The sequence below is a fragment of the Mirounga leonina genome, unplaced genomic scaffold (genome assembly GCF_011800145.1).
Source record: "Mirounga leonina isolate KUSES-001 unplaced genomic scaffold, KU_Mleo_1.0 Mir_98, whole genome shotgun sequence".
In the NCBI taxonomy this organism is placed as follows: Eukaryota; Metazoa; Chordata; class Mammalia; order Carnivora; family Phocidae; genus Mirounga; species Mirounga leonina.
In genome coordinates, this window is record NW_023270921.1 from 5,166,030 (window position 1) to 5,180,588 (window position 14,559).

The 14,559-nt window shown below is 50.5% G+C and overlaps 1 protein-coding gene across 2 annotated transcripts in view; it reads left to right on the forward strand.

Annotated features, from left to right (window-relative positions):
- Positions 1-14,559, forward strand: part of LOC118006678 (actin filament-associated protein 1-like 1) — a 63,942-nt gene that overhangs the window by 33,572 nt on the left and 15,811 nt on the right. For both annotated transcript variants that reach the window (XM_034999431.1, XM_034999432.1), the window contains exons 7-15: positions 601-812; positions 2,751-2,930; positions 4,891-4,983; positions 7,660-7,753; positions 7,996-8,148; positions 9,552-9,763; positions 11,408-11,553; positions 12,179-12,251; positions 14,025-14,136. In XM_034999431.1, the coding sequence (XP_034855322.1) occupies positions 601-812; positions 2,751-2,930; positions 4,891-4,983; positions 7,660-7,753; positions 7,996-8,148; positions 9,552-9,763; positions 11,408-11,553; positions 12,179-12,251; positions 14,025-14,136 (1,275 nt within the window). The remainder of the gene's footprint in view (positions 1-600; positions 813-2,750; positions 2,931-4,890; positions 4,984-7,659; positions 7,754-7,995; positions 8,149-9,551; positions 9,764-11,407; positions 11,554-12,178; positions 12,252-14,024; positions 14,137-14,559) is intronic.

The following is a 14,559-nucleotide window of genomic DNA, read 5'->3' on the forward strand; positions in this document are numbered from 1 at the left end:
CTGACCATTGGCATGCACATGCATACCAGCCCCTCTGGGTTGCCACAGAGGCCCCAAGCCCTTGTACTCATGACCCTGGGGTCAGTGGAAAGGCATGGGAGTTGGGAGCTGGGATCTAGCCATTGCCCTGACCCTTGATGACTGACTTTGAATGAGGCATTTGTTCTCTTTGAGCCTCCAGTTGCCTTCTGTATAAAGTGGGGATTTGCTGGGTGCTGTCACCTGAGACTAAGGCACGGAGATGATGGGGTATGACAGTAGCTGATATTAGTGGAGTACTCACCAAGTGCCAGACACTGGGCTAAACGCTCTACAGTCCCTGATCCTAAGAACCTGATGAGGTAGATAATGTCATTGATTGTGACCATTTTACTGATAAGAAAACTGAAGCTCTGAGAAGTGAAGTCACCGAGGTCGCAAAGCCACCGGTAAATCTACACAACACTGTGCCCGTGTGGGGGTGTAGAGATCACCATGGTCACACCTCATGCCCACCCCCTCCTGGTCCTCGAATCCCAGGGTAAGGACACCTGCAGTAGGGTAAGAAGGTGCCTCCCAGGCGAGGACACAGTAACGGGCCCTTTCCCGTGGCTCCCACAGACAATGACTCTGACCCAATGAGCAGCTCCTACGAGTCCTATGATGAGGAGGAGGAGGAAGGGAAAGGGCCACAGCCCACGCACCAGTGGCCCTCGGAGGAGGCCTCCATGCACCTGGTGAGGGACAGCAGGATATGTGCCTTCCTGCTACGGAAAAAGCGCTTCGGGCAGTGGGCCAAGCAGCTGACCGTCATCAAGGAGGACCAGCTCCTGGTGAGTGGCTGCGGAAGTGTGCCTCTAGGCCTCACATGGACTTACGTGTGTGTGTGTGTGTCCGTGTGTGTGTGTGCGTGTACGTGTGTGTGTGTGTGTGCAGGCACGTCTGCCTCTGTTCCTCTGGGCTTGCTTTGTGCACAGAGGCTCAGTGCTTCTGAGATCAGGGCTCTCCCACTGGAACAGAATGAACACACACACACACACACACACACACACATACTCAAAGACCTGATATAGACTTTACCAAGTTTTTGTTTCTCCAGGAATGAACTTTTATCAGTTTAAAACAATGTTTATTGTTTTCATAATGCAACTAAATGTGTTTATATATAAAACTAGAGAAAAACATAATGAAAATGATTTTTAAATCCACCTAAAATCCCATCGACCAAGAGCTAACCACTGTTAAGTTTTGTTTTTTTTTTAAAGATTTTATTTATTTATTTGACAGAGAGAGACAGCGAGAGAGGGAACACAAGCAGGGGGAGTGGGAGAGGGAGAGGCAGGCTTCCCGCTGAGCAGGGAGCCCAATGCGGGGCTCGATCCCAGGACCCCGGGATCATGATGGGAGCTGAAGGCAACGCTTAACAAATGAGCCACCCAGGCGCCCCTACTGTTAAGTTTTAATATCCATGTTTCCACTCTCATTTCCATTCATTTGCCTTTTCTAAAACTGAGCCCACGCAGCACTTACTATGGAACTTGCTTTCTTAGTTTTTTTTTTAATTTGCCATCTCTCATCGCCATCATTTCATAAAAGAAAATATACCTTTAATTCCAGAGTAGGAATACAGACATAATTTCAGAAAAAAATTATTGGTTCTTTACCCCAAAATCCATTGAGAAGTCTTATCCAACATATATCCACTTGAAACATGATTTTTTCTCATCCTGGAGCAGTGAAAAGCTCACCCCAGGCCAGAACCAGTCCAAAGGTCATGACTTATTTCTTCCCACTCCTTATGCCATTTTTTTCTTGAAATATTGCATTGGTTAGGATCTCCAATACAATGTAAATAGAAGTGGTGAGAGCAGGCGTCCTTGTCTAAGTCCAAAGCTCAAAGGGAAAGTTGCAATAATTCACTATTAAGGCTGATGTTTGCTGTGGGTGGTTTGTAGAAGTTCCTTATTATCACATTAAGGAAGTTTCCATCTATTTCTCTAGTTTGCTAAGAGTTTATATTACAAACCGGTGGAGAATTTACCAAATGCCTTTTCTGTTTCTATTGAGATGTGGCTTTTCTCCTTATTTTCCATTAATATGATGAATTATAGGGTTGGTTTTTGAAGGCTAATGCATTCTTGCAATCCTAGAATAAACCCTATTACGTCTTGATACAGTATGCTTTTATATGTGTCTAGATTCTATTTGCTAGTGGTTTTTTGAGGGCTTTGCCACCATGTTGAGATTAACCTATCATTTTCCTTTTTTGTAATGTCATTGTCAGGTTCTGGTACCAAGGTAATGCTGGCTTCATAATAAGAACTGGGAAGTGAGGGGGTCCTTATTGATAAACTACTGACTTCCCAAGCCCAGCCCTCCACCTCTGCTAGGATTCTCTCTCCCACATTCCTGCTAGGTAGCACATTAGTAGCAGGGAGCTGGCTTCCTTCCAAGCCAGCCTGTTTCTTCTCTGGTTCTTTAGACTAGAATGGTCTTCCTAGTATTGTGCTAAAATCTGCCTCTTCCTAATAGGTGGCTGTGCCCCTGGGGCCCCTCGGTAGCCCTTGAGATCTGAAGGTTGTCCAAATATGCCCCGCTTCCAGGCTTCTTTTCTCTGGGGTGAATAGCCACAGCCCCTATCTTCATGCAGTGCCCACAGCTGGGCTAGGGGTGGGGAGGGCGTAGGTCGAGCTCCCCCAAGTCTTTGTGTGAGGGCATCTCCCTCCTCTGCCCTCCAGTCCAGAAGGGTGAGCCCTTCCCTTCCTGTCCAGTGTTACAAAAGCTCCAAGGACCGGCAGCCGCATCTGAGGCTGGCGCTGGATGTCTGCAGCGTCACCTACGTGCCCAAGGACAGCCGGCACAAGAGGCATGAGCTGCGCTTCTCCCAGGGGGCTACCGAGGTCTTGGTGCTGGCACTGCAGAGCCGGGAGCAAGCCGAGGAGTGGCTGAAGGTACGTGGCACCTGCCCTTCCTTCCCCCCTTCCCCAGGTCCAGCTTTCAGCCAGGTGGGCTCCCGTCCCTGGAAGAACAGGCCTTGCTCAGGGAGGGGTGGCGATCAGAACCCTGTGCATGGCTAGGGCTGACATGTGGAAGTGGGCTTCAGACATCTCCAGGAGACAGACCTCAGGCTGAAGTAATGCCTTCTTTCTAGTGATTTGAATCCTCTAACACCCTCACTGTGGGCTTGTCTAGCCTGCATATGTATACCTCCTGGAATGCGGAGCTTAACATCTTTGAAGGAAACACATTTTATCATTAGATGAGCTAAACCTTTAAAAAAAATTAAAAAGAGGAAATCCTTCCTGTCTTAGGTGACATGTGTATCCTCGGAACAACCACCTGTGGCCCAGCTTCCACATCTTGCCTCGGACTGTAGAACAATTAGTTACTGTGTACTGAGCGCGTATTTTGTGCCATGCATTGTGCTAACAGCGTTACATACTTGACCTCATTTACTCTTTGCAATGGGACTATTATCGTTCCCATTTTACAGATGAGGAAACTGAGGCCTAGGAATCTTCTGTGACTTGCCAAAAGTCACCCAACTAAGTTGTCAGGGCCAAGAGTAGAAGTTGCCAAGGAAATCTACTCCAAAGGCCATAGGCAGGGTGGCACAGTGATGACAAGGGAGGACTTTGGTGGCACACAGACTTGAGTTCAGGTCCCAGGCCTAAATGGCACTTACTGGCTATGTGATCTTCAAATGACTTTGCCTATCTGTGCCTCAGTTTCCTCTTCCGTAAAATGGTTCTTGTAAAGATTCTAGAGAGCATTTAATATAGAGCTGCCAGACAGTAAGTACTCAGTAACTGTGAGTGATCACTGTGTCCTGGTGGTGGAGCCACCATCCCCAGTCCCTTACTTCAGGCCGCCATGTCCCTGCACCCTGGCCAGCTTCCCCTCTGGCACCTTTCTCCCTCATCCTGTGATCCTCCTGCTGGGACAAAGAAACCAGACACCTCCCTCCCTCCCCATCCTCCCTTCCTTCCTGTGATAACCAGCTCTCCCCCTGGGAGGTTTAGTGCTGCTCATTATCTTTGTCTCAGGGGGGGAAAGAAGGGAGAGAACCTGCCTGGTGGGGGAGCCTCTGCCCTCCAGGGGCCAGGGGGGCCAGAAGAAGGAGCCCTAGACTGGAGACTGAGACTGGAGTCAAGCCTGGACTAGAGACTGTGTTGATATCCCGATACGGGGAGGTCATTAGCCCAGAGATTCAGGGCAGGCAACCACGGCTTCGCTTCTCGGAGCCCCATCATTCTCTTCTGTGATGTGGGGATCCCAGTTGTCTCTGCCCCTTGAGGCCACTGTGTTAATACAACAGGATAATCCATGTAAAACCGCAGATGGGTGAGCAACAGGTGACGGCCGCCATTATTTCATGGTCTGGATGCTTCTGCAATGTGAGTGAGTGCCCTGGAATCTCCATGTCCACACCTTTGAAATGGAGGGGGTAGCCCCCGGCTGCCTGCAGGCTGTTGCCAAGGTTCCACACTGTCACGGGAGCCAGTCCCTCGTGCTTGTGCGGGGGGTCCTGGGTCATGTGGCCCTTCACACCCATGATCTCACTGGTCCTCAGGCAACCCAAGGACGTAAACAGAGGACAGTATTATCCGCATGTGACAGACAGGGAAACTAAGGCCCAGAGGAGGAAAGTGGCTTTCACAAGACTGCACAATTGATTAGCAACGGAGCCCGGTCTAGAAGCCATGCCTCTTGTTCCCCAGCCCCCTCTCTTTTCAATTCAAGGGGAAAGCCTGTTCAAACCCCGATGTGCAGGAGGCCACATCAACCCATTCCCACTGCCCAGGGATCTCAGCCCCGCTGCTCGATGGCCTTGACGGCACAGACCCCGTTCTTCTTCTGCCTCTACGGTACCCCTGCCCACCTGCTCACGGCTGTGCATCCTCTCCGCAGGTCATCCGAGAGGTGAGCAGGCCTGCCGGGGCGGCCGAGGGCGCAGACGTGCCCCAATCCCCAGTCCTCCTGTGCAAGCTGGACCTAGACAAGGTACGTCCTCTGTGCCAGGCAGCGGGGACTCAATACAGGCTCCGCCCCGGGGGGAACCACGGGCCGGTGGTGAAGCCAGGCACCTGCCTCAGACAAGCCATGAGTGCCCCGCTTGGAGTTGGCACAAGTCGGCGCTCGGTCTGTGTCTCCTGAATGAATGCAAGCATGAATGAATGAATACCCACGTCCAAGGCGCAGTGTGAGCCCGAGGAGGGAGTGACTAGCCCCGCCAGGACAGGAGGAGGTCACAGTTGAACGGATCCATGAAAAGCAAATTGGAAGCTGTCAGGGGAGTGTACCCCACTGGGACGGGAGTGAAGTGGACACTTGGTAGTTGCTCAGGCAGCCGCTTTGCCGAGTGCCGGTGGGTGATCAAGGGAGTCAGCCCCCAACCTACACACATGAGTCTTGCATGACGTAATAAAGGTTAATGTTTCTAGAATATGACTGTGTGGCCAGCAACGTCTGGTAGGCTTTACAGGTATTACCTACTTTCATTTTTATGACAGCTCTTTGACGAGTTCCGTTTTCAGATGAGGCAGCTGGGACACAGAGAGGCTAACCCCGAGTCCCATAGTTAATAAGAAGCAGAGCAAGGTTGTATACCTAGACACCTGGCTCTTGATGACTTTGCCCCCCATCTCAAGGGGGCCGAGCTGAGCTCTGCTTGCCGAGCCCCGTGCCCCAGGCATTGTGCTGAGCACGCAGGTGCAAAGCTAACAGTAGTTCACACCCACCCTGCACACCCCCCTGGGGGGGGGGGGTTCTGACACAAAAGCCCAGCTGTGTGAGCGCTGGGAGGGAAAAGCACCAGGTACCCTGGGAGCGTCTGCCAGGGGCCTGCTCTTGTCTTAGGTGTCAGGGAAGTTTCTCTGAGAGAGCACATTTATGATGAGGGTGAACAACTAGAAAGGAGGGGGACAGAAAGGGCATTCCAAGCTGAGGGAGCAGGCCCCAGAGCAGGGGGAAGCAAATGGAAGGTGGCCAGTGTGGCTGGATTCAGACAGAAGGGGGCTCGTTTGGGGCGCCTGGGTGGCTCAGTTGGTTAAGCGACTGCCTTGGGCTCAGGTCATGATCCTGGAGTCCCTGGATCGAGTCCCGCATCAGGCTCCCTGCTCGGCAGGGAGTCTGCTTCTCCCTCTGGCCCTCCCCCCTCTCATGTGCTCTCTCTCATTCTCTCTCTCTCAAATAAATAAATAAATAAAATCTTTAAAAAAAAAAAAAAAGAAGGGGGCTCGTTTGGCCTATTAGAGTGGTCCTTTCTAGGACCTTTCCAACTGCAGTGAAGCGGACAGGGGTTCACGCTGGCTGGAGGGGCAATGGGGGAGGGGGAGGGAAGATGGCGCCTGTGTTCAGCGGAGAGCCTGCTTCTCCCTCTCTCGCTCCCCCTGCTTGTGCTCCCTCTCTTGCTATGTCTCTCTCTGTCAAAATAAATAAATAAAATCTTTTAAAAAAGAAAGAAAGAAATACCTACCATCCGTATACCATTGCAGGGCAAATAGAACCATACGTTGTTTCCCAATTTACAGGGGAGATCCTTTATACTTTCAACAGATCTCTCCCAATTCTGACAGTTGCCATGTTTCCAGCCTTTGGAAATTGAGGGAAGCCCAAGGCCTCTCTTGTCTCTCCAGGCCCCCAAGTTCTGTGCTTATAGCAAAGCATCCCTGAGCCTGGTCTGGGAAGTCCTTGGCAGGAAGGGTGGAGAGGCCTCAGAGCCTGTTCTACTACTTTTTAAGTGGGTTGGTACCACTTTAATCCTGTCCCAAGTCTGACTGGCACCATTTAGCTTTTTAAAGCGAGGTAGCAGGTGGGAGAGATGATACCATCTGTTGGCTCCCTGGAAAAGGATGTGATTCAGGCGAGAAAACTTGGGGTGAGGAAAGGATTTTCCCAGGTTCCCATGACTAACAGGTGGTACCAGGGACAGAACTTCTTCGAAGGTCCATCTGACTCTGCCTCGCCACCTCCATAGTACCTACTAGGCACTTAACTGACCTTGTCTGGATGAGTGAATGAACAGACGGACGGACGAGCGATGGGTCCGGAGTCAGCATATGAGTAAAGTTCTGTTGGTTACGATGGAGTTGCTGCTATGGTGTGTGTGCATGTCTTCACCACCCTCCTACCCGAGTCAGGACCATGAAGACCCCTCTGTTGTCACTGTTCACATTTCCTGGTCACCAAGTCCTGCCGTAACTATTTTGGACACGCCAACTCTTCCCTTTTTCTACATCTTGTCATCTTAGCTCCTTCCTTTACCACCTTGCCCTGGATGACACTCTCTAATGTGGCCCTTTGGCTGATAGTCTGTCCCCACGATGCCACCAGAGGTCACTTCCTAAACCAGCTGCATTACATTAGAATCCTATTTAAGTACCTTCCCAGACCCTGTCACCTACCGAATATGGGACATCCTAGGAATTTATTACAATGCGTTGCAACTAGGTGCCTGGCTCCCCAAACGGACGATGAGAGATTCAAAGGTACAACCGTCCTAAGTCAGCCTGTCTCCCCCAAACCTAGAATAGTGTCAGGCACAGGAGAGGTGCAGACAAATATTTGTTAGGCAATCATCGTGTGCAGAGGTTGGGGGGATTGAACCAACAAAGGGGGACTTCTGAGTGTGCCCTCTGACATGGGGCTCTCTGTGTGTTTCCCCCCCCCCCCCCCCAGAGACTGTCCCAGGAGAAGCAGACCTCAGACTCGGACAGCCTGGGCGTGGGTAACAGCTGTTCTACTCTAGGCCGCCGGGAGGCCTGCGACCACGGTAGGAGCCTCTGGGGACTCAGGCCGGAGAATGCCACAGCTGGGAGGGGCCTTGCACAGGGATACGGTGCAGAGCAGGTCCTGACGGCTCTGGAGATCTGGGGAAGTTCACCTGGCCTGTCCACACCTGCAGTTGCAGCCAGGCCCCAGGCGCAGGCTGAAAGGGCCGTTGGGAAGGCTGGTGTGGGTGGGTCTGGGACTTGGGGCTCCCTCCCTTCCCCTAATCCATCTCCATGGCAACAGGCAAAGGGAAGAAGAGCAGTCTGGCAGAGCTGAAGGGTTCAATGAGCAGGGCTGCGGGCCGCAAGATCACCCGCATCATCAGCTTCTCCAAGAAGAAGCCGCTGGCTGATGACCTGCAGACATCCTGCCCCGACGAGGAGGTTCCATGCTGTGGTGGGTCCTGGGCACCGGGAGGAGGAGAGTCAGACCCTGCTGCTGTGCGCCCCTGGGCTAAGCCAGAAAACCCTCTAGGCCTCTTCCACCTTGCTCCCAGGGCAGAGGAGAGAATCCTACCTAACCCCCACTCCATCAACAATCCATGCCTTTACATCACTTCTCTCCAGTGAGGCCCTAATACTCAGGAAAAGGAAAAGCCACCTGACTCCCCTATCTCTGTGTTCCCTGCGACCTCAGCTCCAATCACTGCCCGTCTGTGGGCCTCAGTTTCCTCCACTATGATGGGAGGAGAGTGTCTTATTTCCTCCCAGCACATAACATGCCAGGTGTGTAAGTTATAACCCAGTCTTATAAGGAAATGGATAAAAATATTTAAGTACTTACAAATGCATTCAGCGTGAGTTAAACATGGTTATAAATGCCTTCAATGTGAGTTTAACATGGTTTGGAAGGGAAGATATATTATTCTGTTTTCATTAATGCAGTGTTCCATGTACTGGACTCCAATAGAAAATTCTGTATTTTGTTGGGGTTTTTTTGTTTTGTTTTTGTTTTGTTTTGTTTAAGATTTTATTTATTTATTTGACAGAGAGAGAGAGCGAGAGCAGGAGCACAAGCAGGGGGAGTGGGAGAGGGAGAAGTAGGCTTCCCGCTGAGCAGGGAGCCCGATGCAGGGCTTGATCCCAGGACCCTGGGATCATGACCTGAGCTGACGGCAGACGCTTAACGACTGAGCCACCCAGGCACCCCAGAAAATTCTGTATTTTGGATATGCAGTAATATTCCCTTAAACCTGAAAAAATTGTATAAAATCACATGGCTATAAATAATTATTTTGTAACCAGTAAATCAGGGCATGTTGTGGGAAAAAATTATTTAAATCTAAAATGTTGAGAGTGAATTCTAAACCCATTGGTCATCAGTCTGTGCCTTGCTCATTTTAGAATTCTTTCTCTTGGCTAGACACTTTTGTTCCCACATGCTGCCACCAGGTGTCAGCATCACCCATTATTTTCTGTCTCACTAATAGTTCTGATATTTCGGGAGGAGGAAAAGCAAAAGGGATAATAGTTGTGTCTTTTACTCACCTCTACAGTAGTCCCCTGCCCTTTTCACCAAGCTAGGTATGGTACAAAGGCTGGGTATCAGTATATGAATGTGATCATCAGTCCCCATTTCAGATAAGGAAATGAAACTCAAGGAGAAGACGGTGCCAGAGGCCACAGGCCCAGAGAGAGTGAGCTGATCCAGGACCCACAAGGCCTCTTTCCAGCTAGAGAACGAGGGTTGTCCAGGCGCTTGTCCCCAGGGTGTAGACCCATGCAGACTCACAGCCCCCACCTTGGGTTTCCCCAGGGCCAGGCTGTCAGGAGGTCACCCCGCTGGTCTCCCCCTCCCAGGCTATCTGAATGTGCTGGTGAACCAGGGCTGGAAGGAACGCTGGTGCCTCCTGAAATGCAACACTCTGTACTTCCACAAGGATCACACAGACCTGCGGACCCATGTGAATGCCATTGCTCTCCGTGGCTGTGAGGTGGCCCCAGGCTTTGGGCCCAGACATCCATTTGCCTTCAGGATTCTGCGCAACCGGCAGGAGGTTGCCATCTTGGAGGTGAGAGGAGAGAATGGTTCTTGGTGGTGGCAGCTGAGAGGAGGTTTGGCCTGGGTGTGGGCTTTTGTCTTGGGGGGCCTTGCTAACTGACATTACAGGGACTGAGGAAAAAGGGAAAGTAAGCCCACCTGCTGCCAAATGACCGAGAATGACTGCCAGTGAAAATACAGGACACCCACTTAAATTGGAATTTCAGATAAACGACAATGGTTTTAATGCAAGTATATCCCATGTGATATTTGGTATATACCTATACTGAAAAAGTATTTGTTGTTTATCTGAAAGTCGAATTTAACAGAGCATTCTGCATTTTTATTTGTTAAATCTGGCAACCCTAGAACCGAAGTTTGTTTATTCTCCCCTATCTTAAAATCCCAAGCCTGAAAGGCATCTAGTCTGATCTAACCTGGATCTGATTCTGGAATCCCCTCTAAAACCTTCCCACCAGTGGCCGGCTGCCTCAGATCAACCACTGCTCTTCAAGGCAGCCTGCCCCTCCCATGAAGCAGCTACATTTTTAGAAAGGTGTTCTCCACACTGAGTTGAAATCTTTAAGCTCCGTGAAGGCAGTAACCATGCCTGTTCTGCATATTTTTGGTTTTTCCAGAACCCAGCATGATGCCCAGCCCATATTAAAGGCTCAATTACTATTTGTTGAACAAATGGCTGAATGAAAATGTGATTTCATCCCACCCATTCATGGTTGTTCCTACCCAGTGGCACTAGCCCTCCTTTCTGAGGTCCTGCACAATGCATGGAGCCTCTCCTCTACATGTCCCTCATTTGGCTTTTTAGGATTTACAATGTAAACACTGGAGGGAAAGTTCAAGAACTACCCCCTCATATTACAAACAGGGTAACTGAGGCCAGGGCAGCCAGGTGCTTTGTCCAAGGCTCCAAGGGGGGTCAGAGGCCTCTTGGCCTGATCCTAGAACAAAAACCCAGCCTCTTGATCTTGTTTGCTTTGCCCAGTACCCACTGCCTCACCCAGTTCTTAAATTTCAAGAAATATTGCTCTGGTCACTCACTTTTATTTTTGAAAGGTTGAGAAGGGCCTCTTATTTCTCTTAAATTAAACACAAAGCTTTCTGGCGAGAAGTGTGCTTTCTTTATTCAAGTCTAACATTTGTGTGCTCAGCTGATTTTATAAGAATGCTCTTTAAATGAGAACTACTGAGAACTATGGGTTCAGTTAACCAGCAACTCTTAGCAGTTTTCCTGTACACTAGTACTACAAATAATTGGCAGTTATAAGGGGAAAATTTCGATTGGGTTATGTGAGAAATAGTCTCCTCTAATAAAAAAGTAATTTTTTTTTTTTTAAATTCAGGGAAATCCAAATGTCGTTTTTGCCTCTAAATGGTCATGAAGACTCTGAGGATAGTGAGTGAGGGTGTGTGTCTTAGAGAGGTGGTCAGGGAGGGCTTCTCCGAAGAGGAGCATTAGAGCCAAAACCTGAATAAAGAAAGGGTGGAAGCCACTTGGATTTCTGGGTGGGTGTTGCAGCCCTGTTCCTCTTGGACCCCTAAGTATTGGGTACACAGCAGGTACTTTACAAATATGGGTTTGGCTAAAGTGAGCAGGTAGCCTGAGGCCCTAACAGTACCAAAGTGAACTCATCAGCCTGTGCCTCCTCTCCCTCAGGCAAACTGCTCAGAGGACATGGGCCGCTGGCTTGGGCTGCTGTTGGTGGAGATGGGTTCCAAAGTCACTCCCGAGGCACTGCACTATGACTACGTGGACGTGGAGACCTTAACCAGCATCGTCAGTGCAGGGCGCAACTCCTTCCTGTGAGGGCCAGCACCCCCCAGCCCCCCCGCCCCCCGGCAGCCTCTCAGAGCCTCTGAGTCTGGCCATGGGCGCTGGGAGGGGAGGGAGGAGGAGCCGAGGAGGGCTCTGCTTCCTTGGGAAGTCAGAGTGGGTGCCTTCCTCCCCCAGCAGGCAGGAGCGAGCTGGCTAACGGAGGTAGCCCAGGGTTGGGGGAAGCTGTGGATGCGATGAGCAAAGGAACAGAAGTCCTTCTGCGTAGTGACTGGGGCTGGGCTCTCACGCCATGGAACTCAGGGTCTCACACCCTTGGCCATCAGGGCTGGTCCATGCACTGGAAGAGCCGGGTTCAAGTCACGGCTCTCACGACCAACAGCTTGGGGTGGTGGCTTGCCAGCTTGGATCCTCTGTGTCCTCGCGTATAGAATGGAGGGGATGAATTACTGACCTCTCAGGTTGCTGTGAGAATCATGGGGCTCCCTGCCTCTGAAGTCCTTAACACAGCAATGGCCCAGCGCTGCCTGGCGTGGTTGCTGTTACTAACCTTCCAACACCCATCACAGAATCAAATGAGAGTAGACAGGAAAGCTCTATAAGCCACAAAGTGTCATCATCATTGCCATCATCATGACACCTTATATTTTCTAGATATGCAAGATCCTGCCAGGATCAATGGCCTGAGCCCCGTGTATACGATGATGTTCCCTATGAAAAGATACAGGTGCGCTCCCTTGGGAGGGCTGGGAATGTGGCAAAGGCCACTGATTTAGCTCTTCCTCTTTCTCTCTGTCACCACTCCTTTTTTCCTGCACGTCAGGGATAATTTCCATTTAAGCAGCAGCGGGAGGGGGAGGGAGGACCCTTCTCATCATAGATCACGGCTCTGGGTAAGGAATCCCCGGGAGAGGAGGCAGGGTAGTACAGCAACAAGCCCCTAGATCAGGAAGGGAGAGGACTCTGTATACTGCAAAGCACTACACCGGTCTGAGCAAGGTGTTGGTCCCTCCACCGGTTCGCTGCTCTGTGAGCTGATGCTGCTGACTCAGTGGTGCGTGGGGGGCAGCCACTCCATAGACCTTCACCTGGTGGAGTCACGGTCCGGGCCTCAGCTCCCAAGGCAGAGTCTCCCTGTCTTGTTCACTAAATCAAGGAGAGGCCAGTGAGGCCTCGGTAGCCATCACATGAACAGACTGCTTCCGGCAGCGTGTCCTACGTCTCTTCCTCCCACGGGAGAGCCAGACAGCCACATTCTGATCAGACCCTGGTGGGTGCGTCAGGCCTCACAGCTGGGGGAGAGAAAAAGAGGGGATCAAGCTGCCAAAGAAAGCAGACATGTCTGCACGCCAGACCCCTGCCTTGGACAGTGCTGGATGACACCGAGCTCCCACCTCTAAGACTCCCTTTCCTAGAAACTTCTCCATCCTTCTTCTGCTTATATGGTCTTTCTTCAGATTCAGATGAACCAGTGGATGCAGCTTGAGATCTTTCTCAGTTGCAGTGATTAGTAGCCAGATAGCTTAGTACCTAACGGCATGAACTTTGAATTCAGGGCTGAATCTGGGTTACCTTGGGCTTCACTTCTCTGGTCCTCATTTCCCGGCTCCAGACGAATACTATAAAACCTACCCGATTGGATCACTGCAAGAACTAAATGAAATACTGTATGGAAAGAGCTTAGCAGCACGTAGACATCAGAAGCTCTCACATGGAGTAAATAGTACTATTGTTATCAATATCATTATTATATTACATTATTATCATATTCCATTCCTGGTTCCCTGAGCTCTGACTGGATTCTGGGTGTTCTTAATACTCTTCATGCACAAATGTATAGCCAGTTTAGCGGCGCCTGGGTGGCTCAGTCAGTTAAGCGTCTGCCTTCAGCTCACATCATGATCTCAGGGTCCTGGGGTCGCACTGGAATGTCTGGCTCCTTGCTCAGCGGGGAGCCTGCTTCTCCCTCTCCCTCTCCCTCTGCCTCTCCCTCTGCCTCTCCCCCTGCTCGCACACTCTCCCCTCTCTCTCTCAAATAAATAAATAAAATCTTTTTTCAAAATGTAGAGCCAGTTTATTAAGTTATGAACTTCCACCATTGGCTGATGTCATCCACGACTTTTTATCTTAACTGGGAACTCTACATTTAGCAATTTTAGAAAATTTGAAGGACACTTCCAAATGATGTGAAGACAGAAATAGCTATGATAAATCAAATATGGTCACCCACAGCCCTCTGAGACTTCCAAATTTTCCTCTCAGCAGATATTCCAGTTTAGGGATGCCTTCTGCAGCCCCCAACAGGAAGGTATGAGGATCAAATGATACACGCTAGTAGAAGTAGTCTATAAAGTGTTGAGTGCAGCCCCAGTCTAAAAACGTAAGGCCACAATCTCAGAGGTCCTGCAATGCTCACCCACCACACTTGGAGCAGAATACAACCCTGCCTGGAGGGCTCTGAGCCTACCTGCCCTTCACCTCCTTTCTCCATCTCCCGCAGGACGAGGAGCCCGAGCGTCCCGCGGGGGCCCAGGTGAAACGCCATGCCTCCTCCTGCAGTGAGAAGTCCCATCGAGTGGATCCGCAGGTCAAAGTCAAGCGCCATGCCTCCAGTGAGTTCTGGGTGGGACCGAGGAAGGGAAAGAAACAATCCACGGGGTTGGGGATCTCAAATCAGATTCCTCCAGGCAGTGGGCAAGTAAATTAAGGAGTGAAGCAAGATGTAAGAAAATACTCTACCGTAAGAAAAATGACAGCACAAGCCAAGAGCTAAAGGGCAGCTAGGCTGTGGCCTCCGAGGGGGAACAACAGGGAATGGGGTGGGGGGAAGACTGTGGGAACCTGGAGTGCTCAGCCTCCACCTAGAGAGGCGGCTACTACTCAGCTTCAGCCAGTGGCTCCCATGGAACCTGGCAGCCCAGGTTCGCAGATTATTCGAGACCAGAAATCTAGCCTTTATAGGAAATCTACTGACTTCTTAATACTAGCAACTACTTTTCAAAAATTTTAACACGAAGGCCAAATACGTTTTTATG